The 14618-nt window shown below is 39.4% G+C and overlaps 1 protein-coding gene across 1 annotated transcript in view; it reads left to right on the top strand.

The window, feature by feature from the left end:
* The first annotated feature begins 8280 nt into the window (after window positions 1-8280).
* The window catches only part of LOC138833499 (mitogen-activated protein kinase kinase kinase 20-like), a 59260-nt gene continuing 52922 nt past the window's right edge, over window positions 8281-14618 (top strand). Inside the window, exons 1-4 of the mRNA XM_070031769.1 lie at window positions 8281-8378; window positions 10785-10859; window positions 10986-11061; window positions 13610-13697. Of these exons, the coding sequence (XP_069887870.1) occupies window positions 8281-8378; window positions 10785-10859; window positions 10986-11061; window positions 13610-13697 (337 nt within the window). The remainder of the gene's footprint in view (window positions 8379-10784; window positions 10860-10985; window positions 11062-13609; window positions 13698-14618) is intronic.

Here is a 14618-nt window from a genome sequence, read left to right as displayed (position 1 = left end):
TCCTTAAGTGGACATGTTGGCCTTTCTACTAAAACATGATTGTATCTTCCAGGTTCTTGGGTTATAAACATTTTGAAGTACTTTCTGGTTAAATTTTCTGTTACAAGAGGCAGGATGTATAGTGGCATCCAGAGCAGCTCGGGCTGCCAAGCTTTCCCTTTATTTTACTGTGATGAAGCCACTTGGAGCCCGTCATTCTGATATTTGGATGTGTGCTGTGAGTGGCACGGGTGGTGGAAGAGCTTTTTCCTGGCCAGTTCATGGCTCTGTTACCTGACCCCTACTCATCCTTTGTAAAACCTCCTCTTTTTGGTGCTTGGAAGCTGCATGCAGATCGAATCACAGGAGATGCCTGGGTCCTCTACTGGTCTGTCATGTCCCTTCTTGGTTTTGTGGTTTACCAAAAGGGCCTGAGTCTGACTTTGAACTATGATCCTCAGATCTCAGCCTCTTGAGTAGCTAGGATTACAGGTGTGAGCCACTGGCACCTGGCTGAAGATTGGCATTTGGGGATGAAGTAAAACCTGTGTAGCTCTGAGGTTTCATGAGCACCTCTGTTTTTCTGTGCCTCTGGTCTTTCCTGCTCAAACCCATTGAGCAGGATGCTTCCCCGAGGCTGTCTCCTTATACAGAAAGTAACATCGGTAGCCAGAGAAGGAAGTCTGAACTCCAAACAGCTGTTGAAGACACATACAATCCATCACAATGTAGCGGGGGGGGGGGGGGGAAATACAAATATTTATAATGATAATGCTAACCAGTAATTGGGAACTTAATATGTGCCAATTTTCTGCTACTTTTCACTTTCCAACTCTTTTAATGCTTAACAATAATAAATTGTATTCCTATAGTTGTTTTTAAATTTTCAAAAATGGTTTTACACTTATTTACTCTTTTTAAAAAATTGCTATTCTAAATGTATACAATGAGCACAGTCACTCCGTCCCTTGTTCTCTTCCAGTTTTTCCCTCATGTCCCCACCTACCAGGTGTATAGTTCATTTTCAACATAGTGTCTAGTGAATACCTCTGCTCCATTTATTCACCCTTGTGCCACTGTTTCTGTGCTCTTCTTACCTTCCCAAAGACATATACATGAACAAACAGAACAAAAGGGGAGGAAAGAAAACAAAAAAGAGCAAAAAAGAAACAAACTTCTTGCTTCCATGTGGAGTTCATTTCAATAAATTATATATATCAGATGTACTTAGATACTGTGCCTTTGTGTTCCTTTCCTAAGAATATCCTCCTTTGGTCTCACTGTGTGTGAATACCTAGAGACCTGTACAGTTTATCATGTCCCAGTATATATTTTTTATTCTTGTGATTATGAGACAAGGGGAAACTGGAGAGAGGAGATGGTGTTGGTATCCTGGATTGGATCCTGGGACACAGAGAGGACAATGCTCGAGGAGAAACTGAGTAAATCAAGTCTCTTTCACTTAGTGTTCCAGTATAATGGGAGATGTGGACACTGTGGGAAATGGGGTGATGAAGAGATGGGAAGTCTATTGAATTCTCCTCTAAATTGAAAATTAATCCAAAATAAAGAGGTCAGTTTTTTTTTAAAAAAAGAAAACTTCTAGTCTAGTTAAAGCAATTATTTTATTATCCTCATTCTCCAGATCTCTAATGTTTACAAAAGACCTCAAGCCTTGCTCAGTAGTGACTGTAAGAAGTGTCTGTGTCTATATTCAGTACTGCCATACTGAGAGTGCTGTGTTCAGTACTGCCTAAGAGTGTTGTGTTTTGTACTGACTCAGTGAGAATGTAGTTCACTACTGTAATGAGAATGCTATGTTCAGTGCTAGTGAGAGTGCTGTACTTAGTACTGCCTTTGAGGGAGCACACTACATCCTCCCTGAGGTTTGAGGGATGGATAATACTTTATCTTCTTTTAAAAAATAGAAAGATTCAAAAAACTTTTCAAATTGAACCTATTTATGAGGTACAGTATAGTACTTCCTTATACCCAATGATCAAATACAGGTGATTAGCATTTCCAAGTCTCTTCTTACCCGATAGACCCATGTCAGGCTGGCAAGAACACTCAACGTGTTTCCCATTGCCCAGGACTCAGTGGTCCTCATACATTAGCATGGATAATACACTATATATTGAGGGGTCCATTGATGAAACCCCACTTAGGGGCTCACAGAGAACATACGATGAGTGATGGAAGTACAGTGTGGGAGGAGGGGGAGGTCTCCTGAGACTTGAGATTCAGTAGGGAGTACCCTGTAAGATTCAGACTTGCTCTGCAATTGCACAAGCTGTGAGGCTAATGAAGGCAAGCCAGATTCACTAGTCTGCATAAGGGAAAGTGCCCTTTCTCACAACTTAGCAATTTATTTTTCAGATAGGAAGGTGACTTTTATGTGACTGACTGGTCAGATGCATAGACACCCACCTATAAGCCCAGAAATTTAGAAGGCAAGGATTGGGATAATGATGGTTCAAGACCAGCTCAAGCAAAAAGTTACACTAGACACCATCTCAACCAACAATCTGGGCATGTTGGTATATACTTGTCATCCATGCTAAATGGGAAGTTGTGACAAGTAGGATTGCACGGCCTCAGGCCAGAATAGGGCAAAATGCATGAGACTCTACCTAAAAAATAGCTTAAACAAAATAAAGGGCTGAGAAGCATATCAAGTGATATATTGACTGCATAGCATAGTATGATGCCCTGACTTCAAACTCCAGTACAGAAAGAGAGGGAGAGACAGACAGACAGACGACAAACTGACTGACTTAGAAATTGGCAGAATCAGACTTTACAAATAGTGGTCATGAGAAGACTTTAGTTTTTTTTTTTTGTTGTTGTTGTTGTTGTTGTTGTTTTGCTGGTTGTGGTATGACCTGAGCAGGCTGATGCTGCCATGGCCTGACTGTTTTCTGAAGCTAGTCTTTGGCTTGTGGTCAGTGCCCTGCACAGATCTGTTTTGGCCTCTTCCTTCTTCAGGTTTCACTACACTGGGGCGTGAGTCTGTGGAGCTGTTTTCAAGCACAAAATAGTTCTGGATGGTGTCCTGGATACCTATCTTGAGTTCTGTGCATCTTTTAAAAATTCTCTCTGCTCACTAGGTACAGTTGCTAGCAGCTAGCATGTATGAGGGAAAGGATTTGCCTATGTGAGATGCATATGTGATTTTGGTTTGTGCAACTGTTTTCAGCTGTTGCTGGTTTTCTTGTCTCACAAAGAGCAAGCTTGGTAACACAAAGAGACCTGCAATGCCACTTGGCTCAATTCAGCTCCAGGGTTTTCTGACTAAAGCAACTAGGCTACTCCTTAGCTTGTGACCAGTGGCTCTGCATCCTGGCTGCACACTGTACTCAGCTGGAGAGCTTCTAAAAGACACCTATGGCTGCTCATAATCCATAGCAGTTAGTCAGATTGAAAGCAGAATATTAGTGTTAGAGAGATGTTAGATTATCCAGTCCCTCCTCTTTACCCCACATGTGGGCATTTTAAGGCCTCAAATCCTATAGCTATCAAGTAGCAAAACCAAGACTAGAACTTAGGAAGTCTCTTGATTCGGAGTTTGGAGTTGTTTTCCATTTTCAGATCAAACAAATGTGCTAAAGTATCTATCTATCTATCTATCTATCTATCTATCTATCTATCTATCTATCTAGTCCTGGGGCTTGACCTCAGGACATGACGCTGTATCTGAACTTTTTGGCACAAGGCTAGCTCTCTACCACTTGAGCCAAAGCTTCACTTCAAGATATTTATTTATTTATTTATTTATTATATGTGTGCTTAATTGGAGATGGGCATTTCATGGACTTTCCTGCTGTGGCTGGCTTTGAACAGCAATCCTCAGATCTCAGTTTTCTGAGTAGATAGGATTATAGGTGTGAGCCACTGCCTCCCACTCTAAAACATTTAGTATACACAAAATCCCAATTGTAAATTTTGTCACAGAAGAGTGTGTTTATTCACATTTAATATTATAGAAATATGTAGGTGTATACACTATATGGCCGTAGACTTTCTAGTCATATTTTTGTGATTAAAATCATAGGTTTTGCAATCAGATTGTCTCATCTGAATCTTGCCCTCATTGCTTCTTGCTGTCTGACCATGGGCAAGTTCCTTAACTTCTCTGTTCCTCAGTTTCTCAAGAGATAGACCAGGGATAATTCTGATACATGCTTTAAGGACTGAATGAGTTAGTATATAAAGTGATGAGACAGTGTTGATCTATAAGAAGTATTCCATACAGGATAGCTATTAAAGGGTATGAGTAAGCCTGGGCTTGGCTTGCAACTTCTGAAACTCAAGAGTTCCTACAGTGTTTGACTGCAAAAGAGTTATAGTAGTGAAACTATGTGGTTAGGCTCATATATAGCTGATTTTTATATGCCTTTCTAAAGACTAACCCAATCTTTATTGCCATACTTCATCATCTACTCTCTTTTGTCTCCTAGAAAGCAGACTACTGTTCTAATTTGTTTTCTTCTTTATCTTTGGGCTCATTGTTGGGCCATTATTCTGCCTCAGCTCAGGTCAGCAATAACCTTGTGTGCTTTTTGTTAGTGTCTCAGGTTACAGAATGTTGCTCTGGTGCAGTCTGGTACATCACATCAGTCATCACCAGGTTATATTTGGTTACATGTAGAATAGACCTTGTTTCTTGAGATCCATAGGCAGCCCAATAAGGTATTACAGAGACTCTTCAATCGTGTGTATGTAGTAAATACATACCCAGGAGCCTTGGTATACTCTCTGCATGAAGGCAACAAAGTTGGGTCTAACTTTGCTAGCAACCAACTTGAACAACATAATACAGTAGTTTGCTAAAGTAACCACTGAAGCAGTGGAATAAAAACAAATCAGTTGTTTGGGAAACATCATAAATATTCTTTTTTACTAAGACCATTATACTTAAAGGTTTAACTTTTCATGTGACTGAATTTAAGAATATCATTGTCTTTTCATTTAGATGGGAGGAAATAATGATAGTAGGTGTTTTGTTTGTGGTGCCAGTCCTGGGGCTTGAACTCAGGTCCTTGTGCTGTCACCAATTTTTTTCCCTCAAGGCTGGCACTCTATTAATTGAAGATAAGTTTCTCAAGGACTTTCCTATCTGGGCTGGCTTTGAATCATGATCCTCAGCATTCAGCCACCTTGAGTAGCTAGGATTAGCCACCTGAACCCAGCTAAAGATGGTTTTGACAAGAGCTACATTCAGCCTAGTGATTTAACCTAATACCAGTTATGTGAGTATGTCTTCATAATGACAGATATCTTTCTTTGCCTGGGTAACATAACCAAGACTAAAAATAAGATATGTCAAGGAAAATGATAAGAACTAGAATTTCAAGCTTTGAAAAACTGGGGCTAATGTAAAAATTATTCTGTCTGCATGGTTTCAGCATGAAGGTTTGTAAGAAGAAAGTTGGTGGCTGTTTACTGGTATATTAGAGGCTTTAGTTAAATGGAGGCTGTCTTTTCATCAAGCTCCTAGAGAAGTGATCTCTGGCTGTTAAGAGTGGAGTTCCATTAAGATGGGCTTGTAACTGGGACCACAAAGACAAAAATTGGAAGATTTAAATCCCTCATTCTCCAAGTTCTATGTTCCAAATTATCTGTGCTATGTAGTTGATAGAGTTTGCTGCTGCTTTCTCCTCCTCCCCTCCAGGGCTTCCTCTTTTCCTTTCCTTTTCTCTCTCCCTCCCTCCTCCTCCTCCTTCTCAGTAAACCCCCAAACAATATTTGAATATGCCAACAGAACCCCCAAATAGTAAAATCTCTATTAGCTTAGCTGAAAAGAATTCAAGTATTCAAGATTCTATTTAATTGGGGTGTAAAAGATGTTAAAGGACTTTTCAGACTATTTTAAAATTAAATATGCCTAAACTCTTGTAAATGATTTTGTAGATTTCCATAATAAATGTGGCAAACATTTCTCTTATGGGATGTAAATAATCAAACTCTGTTGCACTGTAGAGTAATATTATAAAGCACTTAGCTAATCAGATTGTGAGAGTTGCTCAAAATTCTTACCATGTAATTTTTGCAGAGAGAGAGGGTGCCTCATGCTGTGCAATTAACTGGTTTTATTAGCTATAAATTTGGCCTGAAGTCCCAGTGCCTGAGAAAAATTCATTTTTGCTTGTTGACCTGATTTGCATGGAAGAATAGCAGGACACATGGCAATGTTAAGTGGAGACAGTGACTGAGACCCTGAGAATGAGTTACAAGGACGTTGCCCACACAGTTCTGTAACTGACTAGAGAGACCTTTGGGAATTTCTAGGCCTCTTGTCATATGTCAATGTCCAACAAGCTAATGTTCCATATGTTCTCAAATTAGATTAATGAAGTAAAGTGGTATAGTTTGGTGATTATAATCATGGCTTTGGCATCAGACTTGGCTTTGCCATTTGATGTATCCTTAGACAAGTTTTTTTTTTAATTTTAATTTTATTTTATTTTATTTGTGAACATACTATACAGAGGGGTTACAATTACATGGGCAGGATAATGCATACATTTCTTACCAAGCATTGCAGCCTCCTCCTTTGTTTACCCTTCACATCCCTTCCCAGCCTCCCCCCCCAATCCTCCCCCCCCCCCCGCACAGACATTGTAAAGCTCGTTTTTGACATGACAACTTGTACTTCTCATTGTTGCAACAGGTCCACCTGAATCCTTAAACGACTTGTTTTTCCCCATCTCCTCCACAAGTTATACTGACATCAAATATAGTGAAAGCGGGGGTTATACTGTGGGGGAGGGAATTACAAAGCAACAAAGAAATAATCTTATAAATGCGTTAGAAACACATGCATGAAAGAAAAAAACATTAAAATACATATCTAAGGGTTCATTTTCCTAACATCACATTATCTGACCTTTTCCGCTTGACTCATACATATACTAGATATTGCAAATAAGGGAAACCATGGGACCTGTGTTTCTTGGGCCTGGCTTACTTCACTTAATATAATTTTTTCCAAGTTTTTCCATTTCCTAACAAATGGGGCAATGTCATTCTTTCTGATGGAGGCATAGAATTCCATTGTGTATATATACCACATTTTCTTGATCCATTCATCTACTGAAGGGCATCTGGGTTGGTTCCATATCTTAGCTATGGTAAATAATGCTGCAATAAACATAGTTGTGCTGGTAGCTTTAATGTGGTCTTGTTTGTAAACATTTGGGTAAATGCCCAAAAGTGGGATTGCTGGGTTATAGGGGAGCTCTATGTGGAGTCTCCTTAGGAACTTCCATACTGCTTTCCAAAGTGGTTGAACAAGTTTACATTCCCACCAACAATGAAGTAAGGTTCCCTTCTGTCCACATCCCCTCCAGCATCTGTTGTTGTTAGAGTTCTTGATTTTTGCCATTCTAACTGGGGTGAGGTGGTATCTCAATGTTGTTTTGATTTGCATTTCTTTTATGGCTAGGGATGTTGAGCTCCTTAGGCAAGTTTTAAATGTTCTCTTTACCTGGATTTCTTTTCTTATGCAAGTGTGATATTAATTGATTCAAGCCTGTGGTTTTTGTTAGTTAGTGAAGCATCTTGCTGTGTAGCTTGTGGTAGCCTTGAATTCAAAGTCCTTAAGTGCTAGGATTCCTGGCATGTGCCACCATACCTGGCCTAGTCTGCAGTTTGTTATGAAATTAAAGTCCATGTTTCATAAAATGCTTAGTGCCTAGTCATAATAGGCTTTTCAAAAATTAGTATTAGTATAAAAATGTCTGCAGATTGACATCTCTTTGTGCAAGGTAGTTTTTAAATTAGATATATTAGATATATCTATATAAACCTATCTGTATCTATCTATCTATCTATCTATCTATCTATCTATCTATCTATCTATCTATCTATCTATATCTGTCTGTCTGTCTGTCTGTCTATCTATCTATCTATCTATCTATCTATCTATCTATCTATCTATATGGAATCTACTGCTAGAATTGAGATAAATTTTACAGAAGGCTAGTTTGATTGAACCATAAATGCATTCTGTAGGAAGGAGTAAGATATCAGATAAGTGACTGGCATCAGTTGAGCACCTGGCATTGCTGAGCATTGGGATCGGTTACTGCCCCTGTGTTGCAGGTGAGAAAACTGAGATTCAGAGAGGTTAACTTCTTCGAGGTCCATGTGTGACTTAGCTTTCTGTGACTGTAATGAACTCATGGCATAACTCAAGTTAAAAACAAGGACCGGTTACTTTGGCTTACAGTTTGAGAGTTGTCAGTCTGTAACTGATCTGACTCCATTGCTATGGGTGTGTGGTGCCACCTGTACAGCATGGCAGGAAACTATGTTAGAGGAAGCCTGTTTACTTCATGGCTGGATGCAAAAGAGAGGAAGAGGTTGAGGCTGGGGTCCTATTTGCCCTTTCAGAGGTATGCTTCCAATCTCCTAAAGATCTCTCAAAGGCCCTGCTTCTTAATGGTTTCCACCACCTGCCAGGTAGTGCCCAAGCTGAGGACTTAGCCTTTCCCTTTGCTTGTAAGCAGCTAAGACTCCTGCCAAAGTCAGTTGAGCTACAAAGGATGTCCTAATATACCATGGTGAACTGCCTCAGTTCAATCTATTGGATACAATATAATGTATACATAACAATATATTATTTTTTAAGACATAAATGAACAGAAATTTAAAGCATGAAGAAATCTAGAAGAGGGGAAGGTGGACCCATTGCAACAATGAGATGTACAAGATGTTATGTCAAAAAACGAACTTTACAACTTTGGCGCAGGCGGGCGGGGGGGGGGAGGACGGAGGAAAGGGGGGAGATGGAAAAGGATATTAAGGGGAAACAAAGGAGGAGGCAACAATGCTTGATAAGAAATGTACTCATTACCTTGCTCATTTAATTGTAACCCCTCTGTACGGTATTTTCACAAAAAAAAAAAAAAAAAAAAAAAAAAAGAAGCACTCTAGAAGATACCTGTTCATCTATCATTTTCTAGGCCAAGAGCCAGGTCCAGAACAACGAGTAGCTTTAAAGACATCCAATTTGGAATGAGGATTCAATTTGTATTCACCTAGTTTAGTGTTTGGTTAAATTATTATATTGCTACTCTTTTTTTTTTTTTTTTTTTTGAGGATCTAGGCCTTCATTAGTTCATAGGTAAACCCTTGTTTGATGATTTCAGGAAGTTCGTTTTGTATGATTGAGCACAAAGCATCCATCTCTTTGACTAAGGTATATAAATTATTTAGTAGAAAGCCATATTCTACATTTAGGTCAAAAGCCATCTTTTTTTTTTTGGGTCCGGTTGTGGGGCCAGAACTCTGGGCCTGGGCGCTGTCCCTCAGCTCTTCAGCTCAAGGTTAGCGCTCTACCACTTGAGCCACAGCTCCACTTCCGGCTTTTTTCTTTTTGCTTATATGGTGCTGAGGAATCGAACCCAGGGCCTTATGCATGCAAGGCAAGCGCTCTACCACTGAGCCACCTTCCCAGCCCCTCAAAAGCCATCTTCTATGTTAAGCTGGTCTATCTTTAGTCTGACTCAGTCTGACCTGATTGGGGGAGCAGCATGATGGCTGGAGGGAGTCCAGGCCCCTCCCCATGTGGTGAGTTTGCAGTGATATCCCACTCAGCAAAACCATTGTGCAACCAGAGACTTCCCAGCCCTAATGATTAAAGTTCCACATGACTCCATGTCACTTTTCAAGAAGCATGAACAGAATAACCGGTCTACATTCTCTTCTTAACATTTGTAACCAGCTTCCTTCTTTAAAAATGTCAAGCATCATTAGCAAGATAGGCTGTGTTCTGTGATGGGATCTGAATTCAGTTCATTTATCCTTATTTCTCTGAAATTCTGCAGAGCATCATTTCAAAAAGAGCATATAGAATTATGAGGTTTGTTGCTTATCATGTGATACTAAACAGGTCTCATTAAACTCCAAATGACTCCAAGAGCATGACCTGTGTATGACACTCTGGTGATTAAATACAGGTTTGAAAATCTTCTGAGTCTTCCTTTCCCCCCACCCCTTTTTTGGTGCTGGTCTTGGGGCTTGAACTCAATCCCTGAGTTGTTGTTGTTGTTTTAACTCAAAGCTTGTACTCTGCCACTTGAGTGACAGCTCCACCTCTGGCTTTTTTGTTGTAGTTGGTGGTGGTGGTTAATCGAAGATAAGAGTCTCACAGACTCTCCTGTCTGGGCTGGCTACTATCCTCAGATCTTAGCCTCCTGAGTAGCTAGGATTACAGGTGTAAGCCACCAGCTCCTGGCCCAAGCAAGCCTGCTTTTTAAGTTGTTCTTTTTTTGGGGGAGGGGGGGGGTCTGGTCGTGGGGCCTGAACTCTGGGCCTGGGCGCTGTCCCTCAGCTCTTCAGCTCAAGGGTAGCATTCTACCACTTGAGCTACCTTCCCAGCCCAAGTTGTTCTTGTAACAACTTCTCCAAAAGCTTTATTTTAGGAAAACATCCCTAGCCATGACACACTGTGTGTGTGTGTGTGTGTGTGTGTGTGTGTGTGTGTGTGTGTGTGTGTGTGTGTGTTGGTAAATTGAGCTTGAATTCAGGTATTGGGTTTGAACTCAGGGCCTAGGTTGTCCCTTAGCTCTTTTGCCCTAGGGTGGCACTCTACCACTTGAGCCACACAGTTTCACTTCTGGCTTTTTGATGGTTAATTGGAGGTAAAAGTGTCACAGATTTTTCCTACCCTGGCTGGCTTCAAATTGTGATGGTCAGATCTCAGCCTCCTGAGTAGCTAGAATTTAGAGGTATAAGCCACCAGCTAACATTAAGTTTTATAGCACATCTAGTTCATGAGCAGTCTGGGTGACATGCAGCCCTTCTGCTGAGAATCAGGCTACATCTCTCAGTACTTCTGGAGGAGCATCTGCAGAAGCATTCAAGAAGAACAGGTAAGGCTTGAAACAAGCCTTGTTCACCTGCAGAGGTGCTTCTGGAAAGACATGACAAGATGCATTGGGAAAGAAAACTGATTGGAAAAGTTAAGACTTGAAAAGCTCTGTGTTCTTAATGTGAAGTATTCTGATGCTGAGGGCAAGGACTTGCTGGAAGCATGTGCAGCAGGAAAAAGATCTTGAGAAACGGGGTTCCTTGGTTTGTCTTGGACAGTTGAGCCTACCAGAGGCCAAGAATTGCCTTCCAAATCCTCATTAATGAGCTGGTAAATAAATAAATTCAAATATGACTTTTGTTGTAGTTGTATAGTTAGTTGACTGACTGTCATTCTAAGGAAATCCTAAATTGACCTTCCAAGTGTAAAAGAACAGAATGAATATAGGAGCAAATCTGTGTCCTCTGCCATTTTGTTGCTCCTTAGTTCGATGAAGTCTGGTACAAACATTAACTCTCCTGCTTTTCTCACCTTGAATTCTAATGCTTTACTCAGTTAGCTGCCCCTTAAAAATAGAGTAATAGGATAATTTCAAAACTTCACAAGAGCCGGGTGCCAGTGGCTCACGCTTATAATCCTAGCTACTCAGGAGGCTGAGATCTGAGGATCGCGATTCAAAGCCAGCCCGGGCAGGAAAGTCCATGAGACTCTTATCTCTAATAAGCCACTCCGAAAAGTAGAAGTGGCACTATGGCTCAAGAGGTAGCACACTAGCCATGAGCTGAAGAGCTCGGAGACAGCGCCCAGGCCCAGAGTTCAAGCCCCACGACCAACAAAAAACAACAACAACAGCAACAACAAAACACAAGGACCTTATTTTTACAACAAAGCTTCTTTGTGTATGTGCACACATGCATGCGTGCAACATGTGCACTAGCACTGGGACAAGATGAACTCAGCCTGGGTGCTGTCCCTGCACTTTTGTGCTCAAGGCTAGCCACTTGTGCCACAGTCAACTTCCTGCTTTGGAGCAGTTAATTGGAGATAAGAATCTCATGGACTTTCCTCCATTCCCAAGCCAGCTCTGAACCAAGATCCTCAGATCTTAGCCTCCTGTCTAGCCAGAATTATAGTGGGAGCCACCATTGGTAGCCAAAGCACCTTTTATACTGAGAATTAAAATGGCCATGCAGATAAGTAGTTCTGTTGTGTAATTGATGTGTTTTCCTTCTGTGAGAGAAACTGAACAGTGGTGATTACTTGGTAGACTTAGCCTCTACCTAGTTTGCACTGTCCTGTCCAGGAATAATTTGATTAGGCAGAGATGGTGCCATTCAACACCTATTTTACTAATAGTAAATTCTGTCAAATCAATTTTGATAGTGTCTCATCTGATCACTGATGATTTCTCTTTCCCTAGTTCCCATATGAACCCCATGCTGATCCTTAGATCTATTTTCTACCTAGTTACATCACCTTCAAAACTAGGTTCATAGAGAGTGTCTTTAACGAAATCTCAAATCTTAGCTGGGCGCTGGTGGCTCATGCCTATAATCCTAGCTACTCAGGAGGCTGAGATCTGAGGATCACTGTTCAAAGCCAGCCCGGACAGGAAAGTCCATGAGACTCTTATCTCCAGTAACACTAGAAAACCGGAAGTGGCAAGTAGCTCTGTGGCTCAAGCGGTAGAGCGCTTGCCTTGAGCTGAAGAGCTGAGGGACAGCGCCCAGGCCCAGAGTTCAAGCCCCATGACCGACAAAACAAAACAAAACAAAAAACAAACAAAAAAAGAAATCTCAAATCTTGACCTGTGGAAAAACATGTATGGCAAATAATAATTCATAACAGAGTTGTGTCCTCTTTCTGACCATGCCTTCCTCCTTGTCTTAATTACTGGTATTCTTAATGATTCCCCTTTCTGGAGCAAGGAGTTAAAACTATATTTTAAGCATGAGTGAATATAGTCATGATATTCAACATATATATGAAAATGGCATCGGTAACTTGAGGGGATGGGTGCGGTTGGGAGAGACAGGAGATGAAGGGAATAGTACTTAAAAACTGACATGTTGAGTTGATACTCCTTTATGCCATACTTAAAAATAGTAAAAATTATATATAATCTATTTTACTGCCAATAATATGTCTTTCGCTTACAATATTAAACCTTTTCTATTTAACATACATGATTTTATACTATGTGTTTATAGTTCATAGCTATATTTTATCTCTAAAAGTAATAAAATTTTAATAAATCTATGTGATTTATCTAGAGAAGAGTATCTTTATAGATTTACACTGTGCTATCTCTGTGTTCATGTAAAAATTACGTTTACTAAATATACCTTATTTTTTCATGCTATTCTTTAAATCACTTTTTAATATTAATGTATTCAAAAGTATATTATAGGGCTTCCTATTACATGGCCCAGGAATCTGCCATTCTATAGTTACCATGTATATAGAAACAGATCAATATATTATGGATGACTTATTAGATAAATTATATGTGGGTATTATGTTAATGTGTTTCATTAATATTTGAAAATCCTTACCTTAATTTTGGCTCAGCCAACAGAAATTCAAACTTGTTTCAGCCTCATAAGACAGGTACTATGCAGAAAGTACTATGTAGAAAAATGTGAACTTTCAGAGATGCTGTTGCAGACAGTTTTATCAGCATCACATAGTTGTTGAGTGCATATATATCCTTATGAATGTAAGTGAAAGAAAACAGAAACTAGAAAGCCTGTTTAATATGACTATTAAAAGTGTAAAGTTTTATGCAGTTTTGCATTTGGTTTTGTACAGGCAGAAATACTGAGTGTCCTCAGTCACAGAAACATCATCCAGTTTTATGGAGTAATTCTTGAACCTCCCAACTATGGCATCGTCACAGGTACGAACTCATGATTTGCCTTCTTTCTTTCCCCAATTACCTAGCTTTAGATTCCTTAATATGCTAAAATGCTTAATATCAGGTTCAGTCATGAATTGTGTGCTACTGTCAGATGTCACTTTTGTTGCCATAATGCATTAATAAAACTGATTATATCAATATAATTAAGAATGGTGTTTCCACTTCTACCCATATTTAATTGTGCTAATTATATCTGTGTAAATGCTATTTAAATGCACTTGCAGCTGCAATGCCAATATTTAAAGGTGTCGTTTAACTAAAATTTCATTTAATTACTTGAACTGTGAGATGTTTTTTGTCACTCTGTGACCTTTTATAAATTAAGATTTCTTGAGCTGTTCCAGTTGTAATTCTTTGCAAGGCATATTAATCCCATTAGAGCATTCTTTCCTCAAGGTCTCTGATGTGAGAACAATATTTTTCAGGTTTGGTCATCTGAGCTGATAATGACCTTCAGCTAACTTATCACATAATTTGGAGCCAGAGTTTTTAAACAGATGAAAATACTTTTCCAAAAATGAGTGCAATAAAATTTTTCTACACAAAAACACAGAACACATACTTTTAACATTTTATGCTTGTTTTGTATAATCCGATGAGTACTTTTGTTTCATTTTAAATTAAATAAGTTTGATTACATTCTTTGACATGGAGGTTCTTCAATTAAAACAAAAACAAGCAAGAAAACCCTTAAAATAGTCAATCTATTTTCTTCCATGGTAGAGGTAAGAGTTTATGTTGTTTATAGAAAACAAATAAACAATACACTCACAGTAGAAATAATTGTCTTGGGAACTTTTCATATACAGTTATCTTACCCAACACTTAGAATAATACTATGAGATAGGTAAAACCATTTACATTTTACTTTTGAAACTCTAACTTAAGTGGTTTCCCCAT

This window comes from Dipodomys merriami, unplaced genomic scaffold (genome assembly GCF_024711535.1).
Source record: "Dipodomys merriami isolate MVZ:Mamm:240054 unplaced genomic scaffold, mDipMer1.0.p SCAF_2093, whole genome shotgun sequence".
NCBI classification, from domain to species: Eukaryota; Metazoa; Chordata; class Mammalia; order Rodentia; family Heteromyidae; genus Dipodomys; species Dipodomys merriami.
This window is presented reverse-complemented; position numbering and strand designations above follow the sequence as displayed.